The sequence below is a fragment of the Canis aureus genome, chromosome 3 (assembly GCF_053574225.1).
Source record: "Canis aureus isolate CA01 chromosome 3, VMU_Caureus_v.1.0, whole genome shotgun sequence".
Classification (NCBI taxonomy): Eukaryota; Metazoa; Chordata; class Mammalia; order Carnivora; family Canidae; genus Canis; species Canis aureus.
In genome coordinates, this window is record NC_135613.1 from 67,870,014 (window position 1) to 67,888,586 (window position 18,573).

At 42.3% G+C, this 18,573-nt stretch overlaps 2 protein-coding genes and 1 long non-coding RNA gene across 8 annotated transcripts in view; 1 reads left to right on the forward strand and 2 right to left on the reverse strand.

Moving 5' to 3' along the window:
* Positions 1 to 15,584, reverse strand: part of PPP2R1B (protein phosphatase 2 scaffold subunit Abeta) — a 32,824-nt gene extending 17,240 nt beyond the window's left edge. For 3 of the 6 annotated variants that reach the window (XM_077893448.1, XM_077893451.1, XM_077893454.1), the window contains exons 1-11: positions 14,922 to 15,095; positions 14,562 to 14,652; positions 14,132 to 14,232; positions 10,515 to 10,747; positions 10,029 to 10,176; positions 5,778 to 5,933; positions 5,455 to 5,569; positions 4,995 to 5,065; positions 4,509 to 4,643; positions 3,846 to 4,019; positions 925 to 985 (exon numbers count right to left, since the gene is read on the reverse strand). In XM_077893448.1, coding sequence (XP_077749574.1) covers positions 925 to 985; positions 3,846 to 4,019; positions 4,509 to 4,643; positions 4,995 to 5,065; positions 5,455 to 5,569; positions 5,778 to 5,933; positions 10,029 to 10,176; positions 10,515 to 10,747; positions 14,132 to 14,232; positions 14,562 to 14,652; positions 14,922 to 15,080 — 1,444 coding nt within the window. In that variant the 5' untranslated portion in view covers positions 15,081 to 15,095. Of the gene's footprint in view, positions 1 to 924; positions 986 to 3,845; positions 4,020 to 4,508; positions 4,644 to 4,994; positions 5,066 to 5,454; positions 5,570 to 5,777; positions 5,934 to 10,028; positions 10,177 to 10,514; positions 10,748 to 14,131; positions 14,233 to 14,561; positions 14,653 to 14,921; positions 15,096 to 15,424 lie in introns of those variants that run through there. The other 3 variants (XM_077893449.1, XM_077893452.1, XM_077893453.1) reach the window with 2 other exon arrangements.
* A 152-nt stretch (positions 15,585 to 15,736) lies between these two features.
* Positions 15,737 to 17,324, forward strand: LOC144311245 (uncharacterized). The gene is made up of 3 exons (XR_013376820.1): positions 15,737 to 15,864; positions 16,379 to 16,530; positions 17,017 to 17,324. It is a non-coding gene; the product is annotated as an uncharacterized LOC144311245 (long non-coding RNA).
* Positions 15,774 to 18,573, reverse strand: part of ALG9 (ALG9 alpha-1,2-mannosyltransferase) — a 112,213-nt gene continuing 109,413 nt past the window's right edge. Inside the window, exons 15-16 of the mRNA XM_077893456.1 lie at positions 17,446 to 17,520; positions 15,774 to 16,000 (exon numbers count right to left, since the gene is read on the reverse strand). Of these exons, the coding sequence (XP_077749582.1) occupies positions 17,457 to 17,520 (64 nt within the window). The 3' untranslated portion in view covers positions 15,774 to 16,000; positions 17,446 to 17,456. The remainder of the gene's footprint in view (positions 16,001 to 17,445; positions 17,521 to 18,573) is intronic.

The following is an 18,573-nucleotide window of genomic DNA, read 5'->3' on the forward strand; positions in this document are numbered from 1 at the left end:
CGTCTATCTTAATAAGCAGCTTTCACTAAGTTTGTGGCACTAGAAGAAAAGGATTCTGTGATTGTTGATTTATGTCATAAATATAAAAAGAAGAGAAATTACTTTAAAACATATTTTCTAAAACAGGTGTTGCACCTGACCCTGCCTGAGCCTGAGGCCTCAGCAGCAGCCAGGGTACAATTAAGCCTGCCTTTCACCAAAACCAGAAATCTGGGCCCCCTTTGTCCTCAGCAATAGCTGGCATCTCCTACCCCTAGACTCCTTTATTGCACCACTGTATACCTCCCTTCTCTAAGTCACCTCAAAGAGGCCAAATAGAGACTTCACCCCACCTCTGACCAGATGCCAATCCCTATCTAGCCCAGTCTATGATGACTAAAAAACTCCAGTGCCATGGTCGAGCAGAAGACTGTGGAATAAGGCAGGAGTGTATATATAAAAAAAAGTCTGAAAATAACATAATAGAATGGCTAAGAAACAGGGCAGAGATTGTTTAATGAAGAAAATAAAATTTAAGATTAAAAAAATTGGGGATCCCTGGGTGGCTCAGCGGTTTAGTGCCTGCCTTTGGCCCAGGGTGCGATCCTGGAGTCCCGGGACCGAGTCCCACGTTGGGCTCCCAGCATGGAGCCTGCTTCTCCCTCCTCCTGTGTCTCTGCCTCTCTCTCTCTCTCTCTCTCTATCATAAATAAATAAATCTTTAAAAAAAAAAAAAAGATTAAAAAAATTGGTAGAAAATAGCAATGTCAAACTTGTGTTCAAAGGAAGCTAAGTAGACTTTCATCAAAGCCTTTCTTCATCCCTACACTGGTAAGGCAAAACGTCTGGTCAGATTGGGATTCCATTTTAAAAAGGAAATATATGAACAAAATGGATGTATGCAAAAACATGGGCCTTCTATATTAATCTGTTTAACTTACTCACCATGGTCCACAAGCCAGGCCATACATAAAGAATTCAGCTTTTCGTCAAAGAACTCCACACCCTATAGACACAGAAGATCCCATTAATACATATCTCCAAAGTTCAGAAATCAAGAAGGTCTATTTACATTACATCAAAATGACCTGAAAGCTAAAAAAACATGTTTCCAAATAAGCTGAATGCACAAACTAGCCAGAAAAGGAACAGCACTGAATCTGATATACAAACTGTTAAGTCTATTTTATTAGTGATCATAAACAAAGAAAAGCCTAAGCGAGATGGCCCAAGCCCTGCTAAGTGGGAGAGAAGAGGAGGACCAGGTGCCAGATACAACAGCGCAGATGAGCTGGAAGTAACACACTATGGACAGTTTCCCAAGCAGTATCTAGATTATTTGTAAAAATGAGTTAACCCAGGAAAGTATCTGTCAATAATAATAGTTCTCAATTTTTTCCCTTTGTGGTGAATATCATAATAAACCCTTACGGATGAAGGAAGTAAGAAGAAGAAACAGAGAGACTCACAATTAAAGAGAACGTCTGGAATGATGGGAGGAAACAGAGGACAGAGAATAAAGCAGGCACAAGACTCCAGGGAAAGTGGCCTCAGGTCACAGGTGGAACCATCCTGACCTTCCCAGTTCTGCTCCTCCTGGCAACAGGCAGCCACCCCAGTACAGGCGGTTTTACACACACCTGCCCCTGGGAGGGCTTCTACTGCAGGTGGGAACAGTGCTGGGGTATCTATTGCCTCCTCTGTGGGATCTACCTGTCCTGACAGTGGTTTTATTTCTTTGGAGGCTAAGGAGTTACTAACCAGTATTTTAAAAGAAGACATGTTATACCAAGTGTCTTTGAAAATAGTGACCTAAGGAAACAGCTTTATGGTAACAGATTATGAATAGGTTTTAGCATACACAGGATTACCACATCAGCCTTCAAAAACTTCCTTTTCATTTCAGGTTATGGATTTTTCTGAAGTCTTAATTCACTTTTATCTCCCAATTCATGTGGCTCAACTTTATATTTACTCATCATGGTCCACCAGCCAGGCCATACATAAGTTCTTGAAAGAATTTTATAAACTAACTACCTGATACAAAAATTTTTACAGATAAGGAGAAAAATAAGGATAAAATATACTTCAACCAGGAAGTTAAAGATACTGAACAAAACGCTCACGATTAATGTGTGCCACCCCCTGCCAGACAGGTAGGAGCCAGCTAAATGCAATCACCACCTGCCTTGCTTCCATACTCCCTCCACCACAGAGCTGACCTTTGCCAACGGCCCAGGTCTAAGGGGAGCAGAGGTTAAAAGAAATGATACTAAAACTGCCCCTCCCTTGTAGACAGCTGTTTCAGTTTTTAGCAAACCAGTCAGGCGCTCCTGCTTTCCACTCTGGAGAGGAGATGCAGATCAGTCACCAGGGAAGAAGAGAAGATGATCGTCAGCACTTGGGAGTGACAGAGGACAAACCCATGACAAGGTGACTTCACCTGACCCTGTTAGCTATTCACTGATACTCTGGCATCTGCTTTGAATTTTACAAAACATAATGCCACAGACACGCAAGGGCATACTTCATAAATTAAATATGCCCAAATAAGCAATACAGATTCAGTGGTCCAAGAAGAAAAAATTAGTCCCACGTGCTGTGATCCGAAAGTCATGGAAGGGGGAATCCCTGGGTGGCTCAGCAGTTTAGCGCCTGCCTTCGGCCCAGGGCGTGATCCTGGAGTCCCGCATAGGGCTCCTTGTATGGAGCCTGCTTCTCCCTCTGCCTGTGTCTCTGCCTCTCTCTGTGTCTGTCATGAATAAATAAATAAAATCTTAAAAAAAAAAAATGAAAGTCATGGAAGGAGGGTGAGAATGGACACAAATCACAGAAGGTTAGCTATAAACTAATGAAGTGTAGGAGCTTTCTCAAAAAATATTCACGTATTTATTCATTCGACACTGAACAAATGTTACGTGCCTAATTCCTGCCAGGTTCTGGCAAGCACTGCAAGTGAAACACTCAACACGGCCACTGCCTGAGAAGAGATCACTTGTCATCTCCCCAGCTAGATTTTCACAGACCGTTCCAATACACTGTAGCATGTGCTACCAGCAGAGGAAAGGCATATCACACCTAACACTATCTAGGGCACTTAATAAAAGAGAAAGGAAAGGATGTGGCTGTAAAACCCAGCACTGAAATTCTAATTAATCTGATGATCAGTTCGAGTAAAACTAACCATGAAACTTAAAATAGTAACGCATGGTGTGTTACTGTGCTCTCTGGCCTCCGGACTTCATACTCCTTTCCTATGTGATGAGGTCTCAACTCCCTTTAACCAGAATGTAGGAAAAGGGGTCTTCAGGGACATTTTGCTCAGAATATAGGTAAACAACTGCCCTGTGCAAAAATCAAAGTTTTAGAGACACTAAATATCATACTATGTTATTTTTTTTTATCAAGAAACTGATTATAGGGATGCCTGGGTGGCTCAGCGGTTGAACATCTGCCTTTGGCTGAGGGTGTAATCCCGGAATCCGGGATCGAGTCCCACATCGGGCTCCCTACGAGAAGCCTGCTTCTCCCTCTGCCTGTGTCTCTGCCTCTCTCTTTTTGTGTCTCTCAGGAGTAAATAAATAAATCTTTTTTAAAAAAAGAAAGAAACTGATTATATTCTACTATGGCTTTGCTTTTAGGTGGTGATAAGGCGAAATGTGTTTCTATAATATATTTTTGTTAGAAGTTAATGCACTAATGAAAATAAAAACCATTCTACCGCCAACTAGATCAGACCACATTTTCATGCATCTAAGTGAACATAATCCTATGAGCTCTGTGTGCCTCCGTGCCTCCTATGTACGACGGTCAATCCGCTCCACTATCTGAGGCTACCGTTCACTTTATGGAGCACACATACTTACCAGCTGGCCCGCCAGCAGTGGCATATACTCAATGATGGCCAGCCTGACCCTCCACTTGGCATCTTCAGCCAGCTCCACTATGGCAGGAAGAAGAGACTGAGAAAGTTGACGGATCCCAATCACTTCATTTACACAATCCAAATTAGAGATGATATTCAAACGAACTTCTGGACACTGCAAATACACGAGCCCCAAAAGAACACATGTAAGAATCAAGTTCTCTGCCTAATATTCTCCTACTGAGGACGTAAAAACTGCCTTGAGGATTACATGTAATAATACAGGTAAAGCCTTTATGATCATGCCTAACAGACAGGATTACTCAATAAATGTTAGCCACCATTACAATTTTGATGCTACCTTTAAACTTAAATTAAAAACATTTAAAACAAAGATACATTAGCTTTAAAGAGAAGACACCAGTGCATATTATGCAGAGAGGATACAAAGACATTTTCAGGTCTGCATCAATGGCTCCCTGTGCTCATTTTCTGCAAAACTTGTAACTCCAAACCCAAACACAGGAATTGTCACTGGTTTAAAATAAGCTACCTTTTTTTATCCTTTCATCCCTGCTTCGGGTTCTATTTTAGTGAAACCCCAAACCAAAACCAAACCAAATCACTGACTATCAAAGGCAATGGAATTTTTAGCCAGACTCACCTCATCCTTTAACTGAGCTAAAAAGAGAGGTAGAAGATGTTCAATGGTGTTCTCTTTGCCCAAAATGGTAGACAATCCCATAATTACAGAAGCTAGAGCTGATTTGACGTGTTGATTTGTATCAGATACTAATTCCTAAAATAAAATCAAAATTAAAAGCCTTTCTTTTTTGGCAAGACAACAGAAACTTCCATACCCTCTCCAAAAGAATTTAAAGAGACAGCACTATTTCAATATTGATTAGTTGATCAATTTCCTAAGGCCATCAGTTAGACAATGGAAACCTACCACCAGAAAGCATTTTGCAATCACAAACACAAGTAACAAGGAACAGTGTCACATGAACGTAACTGTCCCAATCATTCCTTATCCACCTTCAAACTCAAAGAACTTTAAGGTAAAACAAAGAAACAAAAAACTGAGGTAAAGTTTACCTTGTAACATACAGGGCCGGGTGAAACAAAAAAATAACCTAGTTAGGTTTACCTTTACATAGGGCAGAATTTGATTCATAATTATGGTCTCTCTACCTTCAGTGGGCAAGTTCTCACAAAGTTCTGCAAGAGAGAAATAGAAAAAAACTGATGCTTACATACAGTCATTTACGAGGAGCCAGGTTTATCAACAGTTTCAACTTAAATCATGTTTAAGCAAATAAGCTCCAAGAAGGGAAAACAGCTCTTATTATAAATGTACTTTTCATCAGTCTTGCCATATACACCAATCCAATCTGCAAAGGCATCTTTTTTACAAAAACAAGATAAAATGGTTATCTGGTTTTAAAATACAGAGAGTAGAAGCCTTGTTGACAATGTAACATCCCCACACATTGAAGCTTTCTCTTATTTAAAAACACATCCCACAACAAAAAGCACACACAATTCACTGACATTTAATAAATGCCAAATGAATGATACATCCTGCAACATAAATTGAACTCCTTTACCTTTTACTTTGTGGGCAGCAGCTGCTCGGACTTCAGCTTCACAGTCTTTAAGTAGGTTCTGAAAGGCAGGGATGAGGTCGTGTAGGGTGATTTTAGGGCCCACAGCTTTCTGGAGCTAGAAGACAATTTGTACAGGTTTTAATGTAAACTAACAAGTTAACTAACATGAATGAAACAAAACAGTGTAACCTTCAAGTACGTTCTTGCTACAAGCACTTCCAATTCAGAAGAATTAATTCAGAAACTTTTGGTATACAGCAAATCTGTGGGTTTCAAGATTTTTTTCTCTTAGTACTTAAAAAACGTCAGGACAGTAATTTTACCTCTGAAAACTTATCAGCTACCATGTAGCGGACCCTCCAAGATTTATCTTCTGCTGCTTGCCGAAGCGTAGGCATCACCAAAGACTCGAGGTCCTCCTGAGACAGTAACTGAGCAATGCTGACACAGGCTTCCACAGCTAGGAGACGCACTGAATCCTACAGGAAGAAAATTTCTTTCTGTTGGGACACCTGGGTGGCTCAGTGGTTGAGCGTCTGCCTTTGGCTCAAGGCGTGATCCCGGGATCGAATCAAGTCCCCCATCGGGCTTCCTGTGAAAAGTCTGCTTCTCCCTCTACCTAGGTCTCTGCTTCTCTCTGTGTCTCTCATGAATAAATAAAATCTCTTACAAAAGAAATTTCTTTCTGTTAATCAGACAAGACTGAGGCAGAGCCACAGGGCAGTAGAGCATGCGTGGCACAGGGCAGTGCTATGGGTGTCCTTCAAAAGAAACGAAACAAAACACTCTACACAGCTTCATGTCTTTATGTCTTGAAACAGACTTTGCATAACAAATCCATAGACGTAGAAACAACCTTGTTCTAGTGTGAAAGTAAGGTGATTCCCTTGGTTAGAGTGCAAAATTTTTATTAAGGAAAATGAAATAAAAATGTAAAAATTAAATTTAAAAAAAAGAACATTTTAATGATATCTTCAAGGCCTTCCTATAATAAACTGTTGAGGGATTAAAAAAAAAATGACAACTATACTTGAGCAAACTATTCAACACCTCACAAGAAAAACAAGAGAATAAGGGTAAGGGACAGGAAGCTAAGTTGTCAAAATTCTCCATTTGCACTGGCAGTGATAGTAGGCATGACATGATGACTTGGAAAGAAATACACAGAAAAACAAAATAGTAATTTAAAAAAAAAACAAAAAACCCACCATCCACTGGATTTCAATGTTAAGAATCAGGGACAGAATAACTGAGGTAGCCAAGCCTAGAAAAATTCAGCAAAACAAATTTAGAAATGTATAAGATGAATGAACTCAATGTCCTAAATATAAACTGCCAAGTTTCAATGTGATGCCTATGTGTCCCTGAGCAAGTAGAAATACTCAATTAGACAAATCAATGAAGAATTATGAATTGAGATTAAAGCTTTAGGAATCATAAATATGTAAGTAGAAGCTAAAAATACGTCAAGATAAGCACCCAAGAGAGACAGACCAAAACCTTGAACAGCATGTGTCCATATATGATTATGTATTTTTTATGTACAATATACACATACATCTACACAAGAGAGATAGTGACTCAACTTTCCAAAATATTACAAATTTTTTAAATTGCTGGTCAACAATAATTTACTATATGCCCAGAACACTCACTCCTCTATCCAAATGAATAAGCCAAAAAAGGCTAGAACTTGGTTCTTGGTAGTAACTATACAAATATTTTTGGAATCCAAAAACAATGTTAAATCAAGGGACTACTATGATCTATGGAAATATATACTAATAAATATTTGTTAATCCCTTTTCCCCTCTATACCTGCTCCTCCTCCCAAAATCTTCTCCATCTCAGCACCACCATCCAGACAGTATGGGCTCAAGCCAAAAATCAAGGTCTCCTTGATTGCTCTTCCCCTCATCCCACGCAATCCCACTGTAATCCTAATGATGCTACCTCTAAATCTGCCTCTAGATTCTCTGCGCCTTCACTGTACCACCCTTGTTCATCATGGCATCTTGTCTGAATTATTGCAGAAGTCTCCTAACTGGTCTTTCTATTTGTAATCTCACCCTTACCCCTTACAATTCGGCTTTCACTCAGAAGCCAGAATATTATTTTTAAAATGTAAACTAGGACCCCTGTGATATGTCCCCTATCTTACCCAACCTCATAGCCTACCAGAGTCTCTATCACCCACTATGTTCCAAGGCTAGATGTCCTCTCCTGGAATTCTCTTTTCCTGGAGCTCTGGCTTTCTAGGAAAGGGCATGGCTGGCATTTTCTTCTGTGTCTCAGTTTATATTACCTTCTCAGAGTCCTTCTCTAACCAGTCTAGCTAGATGAATGCCCTATAATCATTCCATATTACATCATCCTACTTTATTTTCATCATAGCCTTTATCGTTGTTAATGCTTTTTTTTTTTTACCTGTTTACTATCTGTTTTCCTTCATCAAAATGTACACTCCATGACAGAAGGGCCTTTGTATCCCGGCACCACAACAGTGCCTAATATGTAGCAGATACTCAATAAATATTTTTTCAATGAATGAATAAGCCAGGAACAGCAATTCTATCAGTGTCAGATGGAATATACATACACATAATTTGACAACTAGGCACTTAGTATTTTTTCTAATATATCACAACTAGAAATTATATGTCTCTTAACAAAAAATACAATCCCACATATGAAGTGGTCTTAACACCCAAAAATATCAAATCTAAATCTTATTAAGCCTCTAGATCAGAGATGGGACAAACACTGCCTAAATCCAGGACTGTAGCTACCTTATGTAAATAAAGTGTTATGGGAACATGATGCCCATTAGTTTACACATTATAGTGCTTTTGTGTTACAAGAGCAGAGTTGAGTAGTTACAACAGAAACTGGTCCACAAAGCTGAAAATATTTACTACCTGGCTTTTTATAGAAAAAGTTTGCAAACCCTCCTCCCCCATACTAGATGCAACTATCAATTTGCAGGAAATACAGAGGACAAAGGAAATATTAAATTATACCATGAGAAGCATAATCAACAAATTCCTAAACGAAGATTCTAAACCTATGCTGTCCAATGTGGTAACCACAACCCCACATGTGGCTTCTGAGTAAATGAAGTATGGTTAGTGTCACATGTTCAAGTGAGGATTATTTTGGAAATATTGGGTTAAGTAAAATGAATTATTAAAATTAATTTCCCACTGTTTACTTTTTAAAATGTGACTACTAGAAAACTTAAAATGAAGTTTAACTTAAAATTAACCTACAATGTTTAAGTAAAAACATTACAAAGAGAAGCAGGAGGTGGTTACCAGGAAAGTCAAGATAAAGTATTATCCGAAGCAGGCAGAGTGTGACTATGTTTGGGAGGGAGCTTGTGGTGGGCTTCTAGGGTAGTGGCTCTCCAAGTTCCGTTTGCTAATAAGATGACTTTATCTTATTCATTGAATTGTATATTTTGTACTCTTTTCTGTTATTTTAATAACATTTTTAAATTATTTTGAAAGCAAAATTTACCATCTCTCAATCTTGAATCTGAAAATGACACTCATCAGTACGTATCTGGTGCTCCTGGTCCTATACATGTGAAGTGATTCTAGGGTACACACTAGGCAAATTAAGACTCTAAAAGGATTCTTCTAGAGTCCAGAAACTCTGGGGGCTGATTCCTCTGAACCACAAAGGGAAACAGTACAGCCTGGCTGTGAAGACTGTAAACTCTGGAACCAACTGTACAACTGTGTCTGCTAACTATGCAACCCTGAAAAGTTACTTTAATTTTCTGTGTTCGTTTCCTACTATATCACACAGGGTTTCTACCTCATGAGGGTATTGTGAAGACCAAAGCACTTCTTACATGTAAACCTCTTAAAACAGGCTGAGAAAAATTACATACTTAATGTAGGTGCTCCTTATTGTTCTTATTTCTACTCCCAAAAAGATACAGACCCTTGGATTTAAAATTGCTATTATGCAAAGTCAGCCTATATACTCATCCAGAGGATAGAGAGGGTCAAACAGCCTTCTTAACAGACACTATACTTGAAAGTCAAAAATTCCAGGCAACTCCTCCTCCCATGACTGGCTGCTATGAGCAAAAAAGGTATGTTACCCCTTAACGTAGATTTGGTTTTCCCTTCTAATGTGGCTCCCATTTCCTTTTTTCTTTTAAAAAAAGAATTTATTTGACAGAGAGAAAGAGAACACAAGCGCACAAGCAGGGGGAAGGGCAGAGAGAGAGGGAGAAGCAGGCTCCACGCTGAGCAGGAACCCTGTGATCATGATCTGAGCCGAAGGCAGATGCTTAACCGACTGAGCCACCCAGGCACCCTCCCATGTCTTCTTTGACTCTTCTTTTAACCGCTGCTAATATAACAGAAAATCATGGTCTGGTTAAGAAAGAAACATAAGGACACTGAGATGGGTCATATTAAACTTTATCTAGCCCAGAATTAAGCATCAATTTGGCAAAAAGGATCTTAACAAGAGAATCAACACTCCCCAAAGAAATCCTTAAAATGTCAGAAGAGAGGACTATATCGATGTACTTTAAATAGTAAAGGCTAACTTACCTGTTCATCTGAAGCTAGATTTGTGAACAGTGGAACAATTTCACTTTTCACACTGTCTAATTCCAAAACTTTTGCAAATTCGCCCAGTTTGGAAGCGGCAGCACGTCGTACCATTGGAGTGTCATCTGAGCACAAGGAACGGAAGTGCCTGGGGCAAACAAAATAATGAAGGTATTTCCTCTCAAATACCATGGATTAAACACCCCCCAACACGCACACACACACACATACCTAAATACACACACACACACACACACACAGGGCCATTTTAGAGGTTTTCTCTTACAAACATCAGTGCTTAGGCTTTGACTCACAGAAGTAACAAGTATAAACAAAACCACTAGTATATTCAACTTAATGATAAAAAGTCATGTTACCACATCTGCTATCCTATCAGCCACTCACTGGTAACAGGGTATTATTGTGTAAATTGTCAGCTATGAGTTCCCAGTAATCCCAAATAACAGAGAAAACATCATATCTTACTGTCTAATCTCTGCCTTGACAGCATTTGAAGCCCTGGGATAGCAAACGCTGAACAAACCACATGCAGATGTGCGAGAAGTGAACCAATCACCACTCGCCAGGCGTTTCACCAGAGGTACAAAATGTGCTTCCAAAGCAACAGGAGTATGCTCCTGGGAGATCTGCCTCAGGGACTCCACAGCCTTGTCTCGAACCACAGTCTCTTCCACAGTTGCCAAACTTTCCAAAGGAGGCTGAATAGATCAAAAAGGAAAATCAGAGAAGAAAACTTACTGAATCAGGTTAGCTACACATTATCACCTTTTAAAGTGACTGAAGGGAGGTGGTACATGTAACCAGAATGTTAGCTACATCACACCAAATGGTTACTTTCAGTTCACACAGTGATAACATATGGTGCGTCCAACCTGAAGACACGACTTCTGTAGGACAGCCAAGATCTCATGTCCCAGATGGCAATTCCCAGATGGTGTCTACAAATGACACAGTAGAGACTTGACACAATATTAATATTACCACGAGCTGAATGACTAGGTTTAAAAGATATGTAGCCAAATTCAGATAAGATCATGTTTATTTCCTCAAGAGTGAGTGCAGAAACATGAGCAACACTGAGCACCACAATTACATGATGACATCCCAGCAGGCCACTGACCTACAGTCTCTGGAGTATTATTTGACCATTCCTGGAAATGCAGGCAACCCTTGTGCACTAGAGCCACACCATCAACTTATCTAACATATGAAAGAATACATACAGAATCTTGTGAGGAAGATACAAAGCAGGAGTTGGAGAACAATGGAGAGTATAGACCTGGTAGGAACCCTTGTCTACAGCTGCAGAGACCAGGAGGGTCGGTCTGGACTAGGATGAGTAAGTGAATATGACACAGCCCCATGAAAAGAGCAAGAGGGCTGGTCCTCTGAACCTCGACCTGGGTTTGCATCTGAGCTAGGTATATTCAGCATATGCCATGAGCTGCAAATATTCAACACAAAATCCACATACAGAACTGACCAAGAGATGAAACAGAATTATGAATCAAAGGAAAGTGTGTCTACCTAATAATACATTTCAAAAATCATTTGATACACAGAAGTAGAAAGTACTGAGCTTTCCTAAAAGGTATTTCACAAGCCATTTGAGAAGATACTGTGTTCTTACTCACTTGTGACTGCCTCACGATCTACCATTGCCTTCCCCAAGCTCCTCTCGTATAGCATCACTGGATAGTCTCTGTCACCACTATACAGTAAGGCCAACCTCCTGACAATCAACGAGGAGTTTTCTCTGAATCTGAACTCTGCCTGTTTCTCCCGGCTCTCTCCCTGTGGCCTCCCCTACCATCCTTCGTATGCCGGCTCAACATCCAGCAAGGCAACCTGTTTCACACTTTGAAACCCCTGAATCAATGAATAATTACTGCTATACTGTAGCACTGAGGACAGAGAAAAAACAAGGCAGACAGGATCCTTGCTCTAGGGGGCTCTACAGTCTAGTGGAGGAAGATAACCGATCAAGAAAACAATCATATGGTGAGGAGTATTCTGTGAAGAAACAGAATAGGATGATGTGGTAAGGGGATGACTGGGAGGCAATTTCAGGTTAGGCATTCACGGAAGGCCTCTCTGAGAAGATGCACTGAAGTTGGTTCTGAATGACAAGGAACTAGCCACCAGAAGCTCAAAGAACAGCAGAAGGAATACCTAGGCCAATAATAAGGCAATAATAAGCTTGGTTTCTTCAAAGAACAAAAACACCACCACTATAAATAGAATGAAGTTCTCAAGAGGAACATGACATGAGATAAATTCACAGAGATAGTTTGTCCCTTAATTTACAGAACCTAAGGCAGGAATTTGGATTTTCAAAGAGCTGAGACGGGAAGTATCCACTTGCTGGGTGAAGAGCGAACCAGAAGGATAGGGTAGAAGGCAACTGTCAAGATGTTACTGGAGTAATCTAGAGGAAAGATTTTGAGATCTGGGGAGAGGAAAGGAAAGAAGAGCTAGGTAATAGTGGGAAGAAGGAAAGTGAACTGATTTGGAATATGTACAGAAGCCATAGGAATTACTAATGGATTGAATGTGGGAAATGAGGGAAAGAGGATGCAAGAACGTCTTCTAGGTTTTGGGTTGTCCAAGGGGGTAGACAGTGATGCCATTTACTGAGATGGGCCCACTAAATGAGAGCCATACTGTAGGGAGAAAATTGAGTTCTGTTTTAGGCATGTTAAATTTGAAATGCCTGTTTGACATACAAGTGAGAAAATCAATCACTGCTAGGAAGATATAAGCAGTATTTATATCCATGGAAAGGTCAGAGGCAGAAATAGAAATCAGAAATCAGCATCATATAGACCGTATTTAAGCCATGAAGCAAACACCACTATTTGGTCCAACTGCTGAATTCCTAGTCATCCTTCAAAACCTAGTTCAGACATCATCTCCCAAGAGGTTTTCTCCTTTCTACTATTTAGGTACCTTCTATGTGCTTCTATCTTTCCATCTAACACTGTACAGTAATTACTTGTTGACACAGAAGGGCAGAGACCTCATTCCATTCACACTGGTGAACACTCTAACATCAGTGCCTGATACAGTAGGCTCTCAGTAAATGTCAGCCACTGTGAACCGAACTCCTCAAATTCAGTCAGTCAGAAGCAAGCCGTAGACTTACAATCAAAGATAAAAAGCTAATGGACATTTCCAGGGAAGCTGACTAGTTCAGTCTGTAGAGCATGTGGTTCTTAATCTTAGGGTTGTGAGTTCAAGCCCCCAGGCTGGGTGTATAAATTACTTAAATAAATAAAAACTTTAAAAAAAAAAAAAAAAGAGAGAGAAGCTAACATTTCCAGAATCATGACACTATGAGATAAGAATTAAGATCTCCAAATTTAGAGTGGTGAGGGGGAGAACTCCTAAAAACAATCAAACCCTTTTTTCTCCCAAACACTAACAAGTCCACAGAGGCAGAAAAGGAAAAAAAAAAGAAATCTTATGCTCACAGTCAGAAAGAGAAAGGGTTAATTGAGTCCAAAGTGCCTACATTATTGTTTTCTCAATAACCAATACTGTGACAATCCATTAAAAAAAAAAAAAAGTCTGCATTGAAAATGCTGTAGTGGGGTATCCCTGGGTGGCTCAGCAGTTTAGCTCTGCCTTCAGCCCAGGGTGTGATCCTGGAGTCCCGGGATGGAGTCCCACCCACATCAGGCTCCCTGCATGGAGCCTGCTTCTCCCTCTGCCTGTGTCTCTGCCCTTCTCTCTCTCTCTCTGTGTCTATCATTAATAAATAAAATCTTTTTTTTTTTAATAAAATCTTTTTTTTTTTTTAAGATTTTTATTTATTCATTCATGAGAGACACACAGAGAGAGGCAGAGACACAGGCAGAGGAGAAGCAGGCTCCACGCAGGGAGCCAGACGTGGGACTCGATCCCGGGACTCCAGGATCATGCCCTGGGCCGCAGGTGGCGCTAAACCGCTGAGCCACCTGGGCTGCCCTTTTTTTAATAAAATCTTAAAAAAAAAAAAATGCTGTAGTGTTCCCATCACCACACAATGTATTGTTTATACTGGAGAAGCTCTAGAAGAATGGCAGGCAGAACGTACTTACCAGCAAACAGTGGGCAAAGTCAGGACCTCCCACCAGGCCAGTGAAATTTCCCAGTTGCTCAGCAAGAGCTAACAGTACCTCATCTTCATCATAAATTGTATCTGGAAATGACAACAACCCAATGCTCATCAACAAGGATAGCTGGCCCAAAGCGGGATACTCACACAAAACTATAAACCCTCCATGTCTAACTAGATGGTCCTGTCGATCCTAACAGCATTCTGGATCCACTTTACACAATGAGTTAGAAATGGACAATCTTGTATCAATTACCTTCCCCTTAGCTAAACAGTCACTGTCTTAATATATCTGGCCACAAGTTTAGTACGTTAGAGCATGTGTAACAGATTCTAAAAAAGAGTCCAAGGACTGAAAGCCATTGGAAAATGGAAACGGCCATGCCTTTTCTTCAAACAAAACATTCCCATACCCGTAAGGAATGGCAGCAGTTCTGTTCGCGTCCTTTCGACTCCAAGCGCTAGAGCAATTGTTGATAACTTCTTAATACTGTTGAGACGGAGCTGTGAGAAGAAGACAGCGGAAAGCATGAAGCGCACAGCTGTGATTTGGACCAAAGGATGAAAAAGTGACAAACAAGTGAGATAACGACATGCTCAGTGACAACGAGGAAAACCCTCCACTGAGATCTTATTCTATGAGGAACCTCGGGAGCAGCGCAACACAGCTTCACTTTAGCCAGAGGAAGGTTTCTCAAGAGCAACCCTCAAAGGGCCCCTCAGAAAAAGGAAAAAGAGCGCTACATCCAGGAAGTGAGACAACTTCCACACACCCTGCGGCGCGGCGGGGAAGCAGGTGAAACGGCTGGATACAACCCTTGCCTTCCCAGAAAGAGCGAACACACCGACTCCCCTCGGTTAACAAGCCGCCTCACTCTTTCCGCCCAGCAAGCCAGGCCGGTTTCCAGGCCGAGGGGAAGGGAAGGCTCCATCCACCCGCAGCTCGGCCGCGCCGCCCTCCGCCCGCCCGGCCGCGACGCGCGTTCCCCTCGCACCGCCCGGAAGGGGCGCCCGGCGGGAAGCCGGGGCTCGCACAACCGCCGGGATCGCGGGGACGCCTCAGGCGCCGAGAGGAGGGGGGCTGGCGACGTCCAGAGGAACGCCGGGCCGAGTCAGCGCAGCTCCTCGGGGCTCTTTACCTTCCTCCCCATCAAATTTCTGCTCCGAGTCGGGCTCTCCCAGTCCCCCGGCCTCCCCCACCGCGGAGCCGACCTTCCTCCTTCCCCACCACACGCCCGGCCGGGCCCGCCTCCACTCCCCGGCCCCATTCCAGTACCTGCACGTCCTCATTGCGGAGCTCGTCGATTAAAACCGCGATCGGGTATAGCGAATCGTCTCCATCTCCTCCCGCTGCCCCCGGGCCGGTCCCGGGCCCCGCCGCGCCCGCCATGTTCTTTCTCCTCAGGCTGGTCGCCGCCGCCCGCCCCGCGCCCAGGCCCCGCCCCCGCCCCCGCCCCGCGCCCAGGCCCCGCCCCGCGCCCAGGCCCCGCCCCGCGCCCAGGCCCCGCCCCCGCCCCGCGCCCAGGCCCCGCCCCCGCCCCGCGCCCAGGCCCCGCCCCCGCCCCGCGCCCAGGCCCCGCCCCGCGCCCAGGCCCGCGCTGCAGAGGCCGGCGCTCCCACCCGGCGGAGGCGGGGCGGCTGAGCCTCTACCCCGCTGGCGGAGGTCCCCGCGCGGACCCGGCTGCGGGAGCTGCACGTTTGAACTCCAGAACAAGGGTGGGCTGAGAAAGCGAATGGAGCCCCCGCATCCCTAACGCACCCGAAAGAAACAGGGGCAGGAATTCATTCTGCTCATGATGGGCCGAGGGGGTCAGGGACCTACCTGAGTGATGCGAACTGTGCTCCTGGGACTCTGGCGGACCAAAGAGGATGCCCAAGGCCAGGAGGAAAACAAATTTAGCGCCTCCCCTGACTTCATCCTGGCCCTGAGCCACCGGGTTTCCAGGCCAATTTCCCCCGCTAGCCTCAAGCTTCCCCAGAACCCCCACCCCCACCCCCCACCTCTTCCTCTGGCCTGGGAGCCAGAATTGTATCTGGCTTCTGCTCCGTAAGACAAATAACGCGGGCGGTGAGAGAAAATGAACACTGCTGTCCAAACTCCCCAGTCAATATTTTTTCCGCTTTTTCCATGCAAGCTGTTAAAAACATGCTGCTCTCTTGTTTTTGTGTTTCTTTTCAGTTTGGTACTGGAATGGTGCCTTCTGTTGTTTTTTCTTCCTCCCTCTTTTAGGTCTTTAGCATGCTACAAGCACAACAATCAAGCAAAACTAGGACAAGCTTTAATCCTTCCAAATTGGGTGGAGTGGCTACTTTGCTTGTACGAGAAAGGCTAAACTGGCCTCCCTAGAACTCTAGAGTCCTCAAAGGCACCAGGAGGAGGAGGTGAGGGGCCTGGAGTTGTTTCTTTCAAAACTTAATGGAAAGTTTTCCTTTACCCTTCTGAGGCAGCACAGAACAACTAGAATGGCCCCTCTTTTTTTGTTTTGGGACTATAATTTAAGCAGTTTATACTGATAAACTACATAGTGATCACAAGCTCCAAAAGTAATTGTAGACCTAATTAATAAACATTATTAATAAACGCAATTCAGGAGACATTTTAAACATGGCATTCATAGGAAAAAAAAAAAAAACAATAGATAGAACCTTTGGTAGGTGTGAAAGTTTGGGAACCACTGGACCTGAACAGTAGCTCTCAAATTAAGTCTGTGGATGTTTTCTGTATGGCTTCAGTTTGGTTTTCATTTTGGTAATAATTTTTAGATTTATATAAGCATATTCTGGACTATATGGATGATCACTTTATAACCAGTATTGCCATACTATTTCAAGACTCAGGTTTGCATGTGTGTGCTTTTACCCTTTTAGGATAAAGAAAAAAGAACAGAAGTGGATTTAAAATGAAAATGGTGTTTTCATGCACAAAATGAAAGCCACATGACATCATGGAAATGCACTGTCGCAGCATTTCCAAGAGTGAGAAAACAGGTATTACAGGTCACTTGGTGGCAGAGGCACGTTCACCTCAAAAGAAGCTGAGCATTCACAGTCAACACCTGGGTCACAATACAGGGAATAATTCAGTATCTTGTCTTTGATTTGTAGCTCTATTTTGTTTTGTTTTGTTTTTTAGTGTATAAGAACTATAAATAAAAGAACATTATATTCCTCCTTTATATTTGCCAGTTTAAATAACATTGTAATAAAAATAATTTAAGTTGCCTGAGAGTTTTCACAATTTTTTTTTCCTTTAGAAATGGATCCAAATAACACTCAAGGTTGGATTTTGTACTTTACCAGTTAGAAGATCAGAGGGGGTTCCTATTGGCATAGGAAGGAGAAATCTGTTCCCTTAGACTTGATGTAAAAAGTCTTCAGAAATGGTGGAGGAAGCAAGCAGAGAGAAGCACATTAAGTCAGTTCCACGCATATCATCATCTACATGTTAGCTCAAGCTCAGATGAGCCTCACTTTGAACAAAAATAAGCACACTGATTAATGCTAAGCTATTTTGTTTAAAACTCGGATATGCTTTCCTTACCCAAGCACAATGAACTGGATACCTAAGAAATAACTATGATTAAATATGAAGTCACAAGCTGAAAAAAGTAGGTGCCAAAAAATTGCCTGGTTTGAGAGTCATCAATTCTAGACTTCAATTCTGACCTCTCTGACTCACTGTGATCTACCTCTCTCCCTATATACCTCAATCCCACCTCCCACCCCCTCACTCCTAATAAAACAGAGTTAACCACTTCTGGGTCCCTCTCTAGTTACTGTGATGATTGTGAAAATGAAACAGGTAGTAAACATGGAGATGCTAATAAATCCTTCAATAAAGAAACTAATTAAAACAGACTACAGCAGAAAGAGGCTATTTCATAAACTGGGCCAAATGGAAACTGGAACAAAATCTAAGTCTTTTGGGGAGTGTGACCCACAGATTGTCTGAATGACCTAAGATGCGTGTTGAAAAATGCAGATTCCTGGCCTGCACCCTAGATCCAATTAATCCAAACCCAGAGAGCAGGGCAGGGCATGTTACTGGGTACGCCTGTGATTCTAATGTACATTGATATTTCAAAGTCATTGATTTAAAAGCATCTGGAAAATAATTTCCATGTCAATAAGCAGCTGTTCAGGAAGAGTCTGAAGAGTCTCTGGAGGCCACCTCTTGAAGAGAAGAAGTAAATGACAGCTAAAACTGCTTATCAATAAGTATTTCTGTCTCTACTGGCTATGGTTTTTGCCAAATTAAACTGATCCCTCTTTTGCCGGACTTCTGGAATTCAGCTAAGTACTTACAAATACAGCACTGTCATTCTGAGCTGCTGCTACACACTCTTCCTCTGTATTGCGCTCCTCTGGTCTCTTTCCCACACCCACACCCCCACCCCACCCCTACACACACATGCACACAAGAAA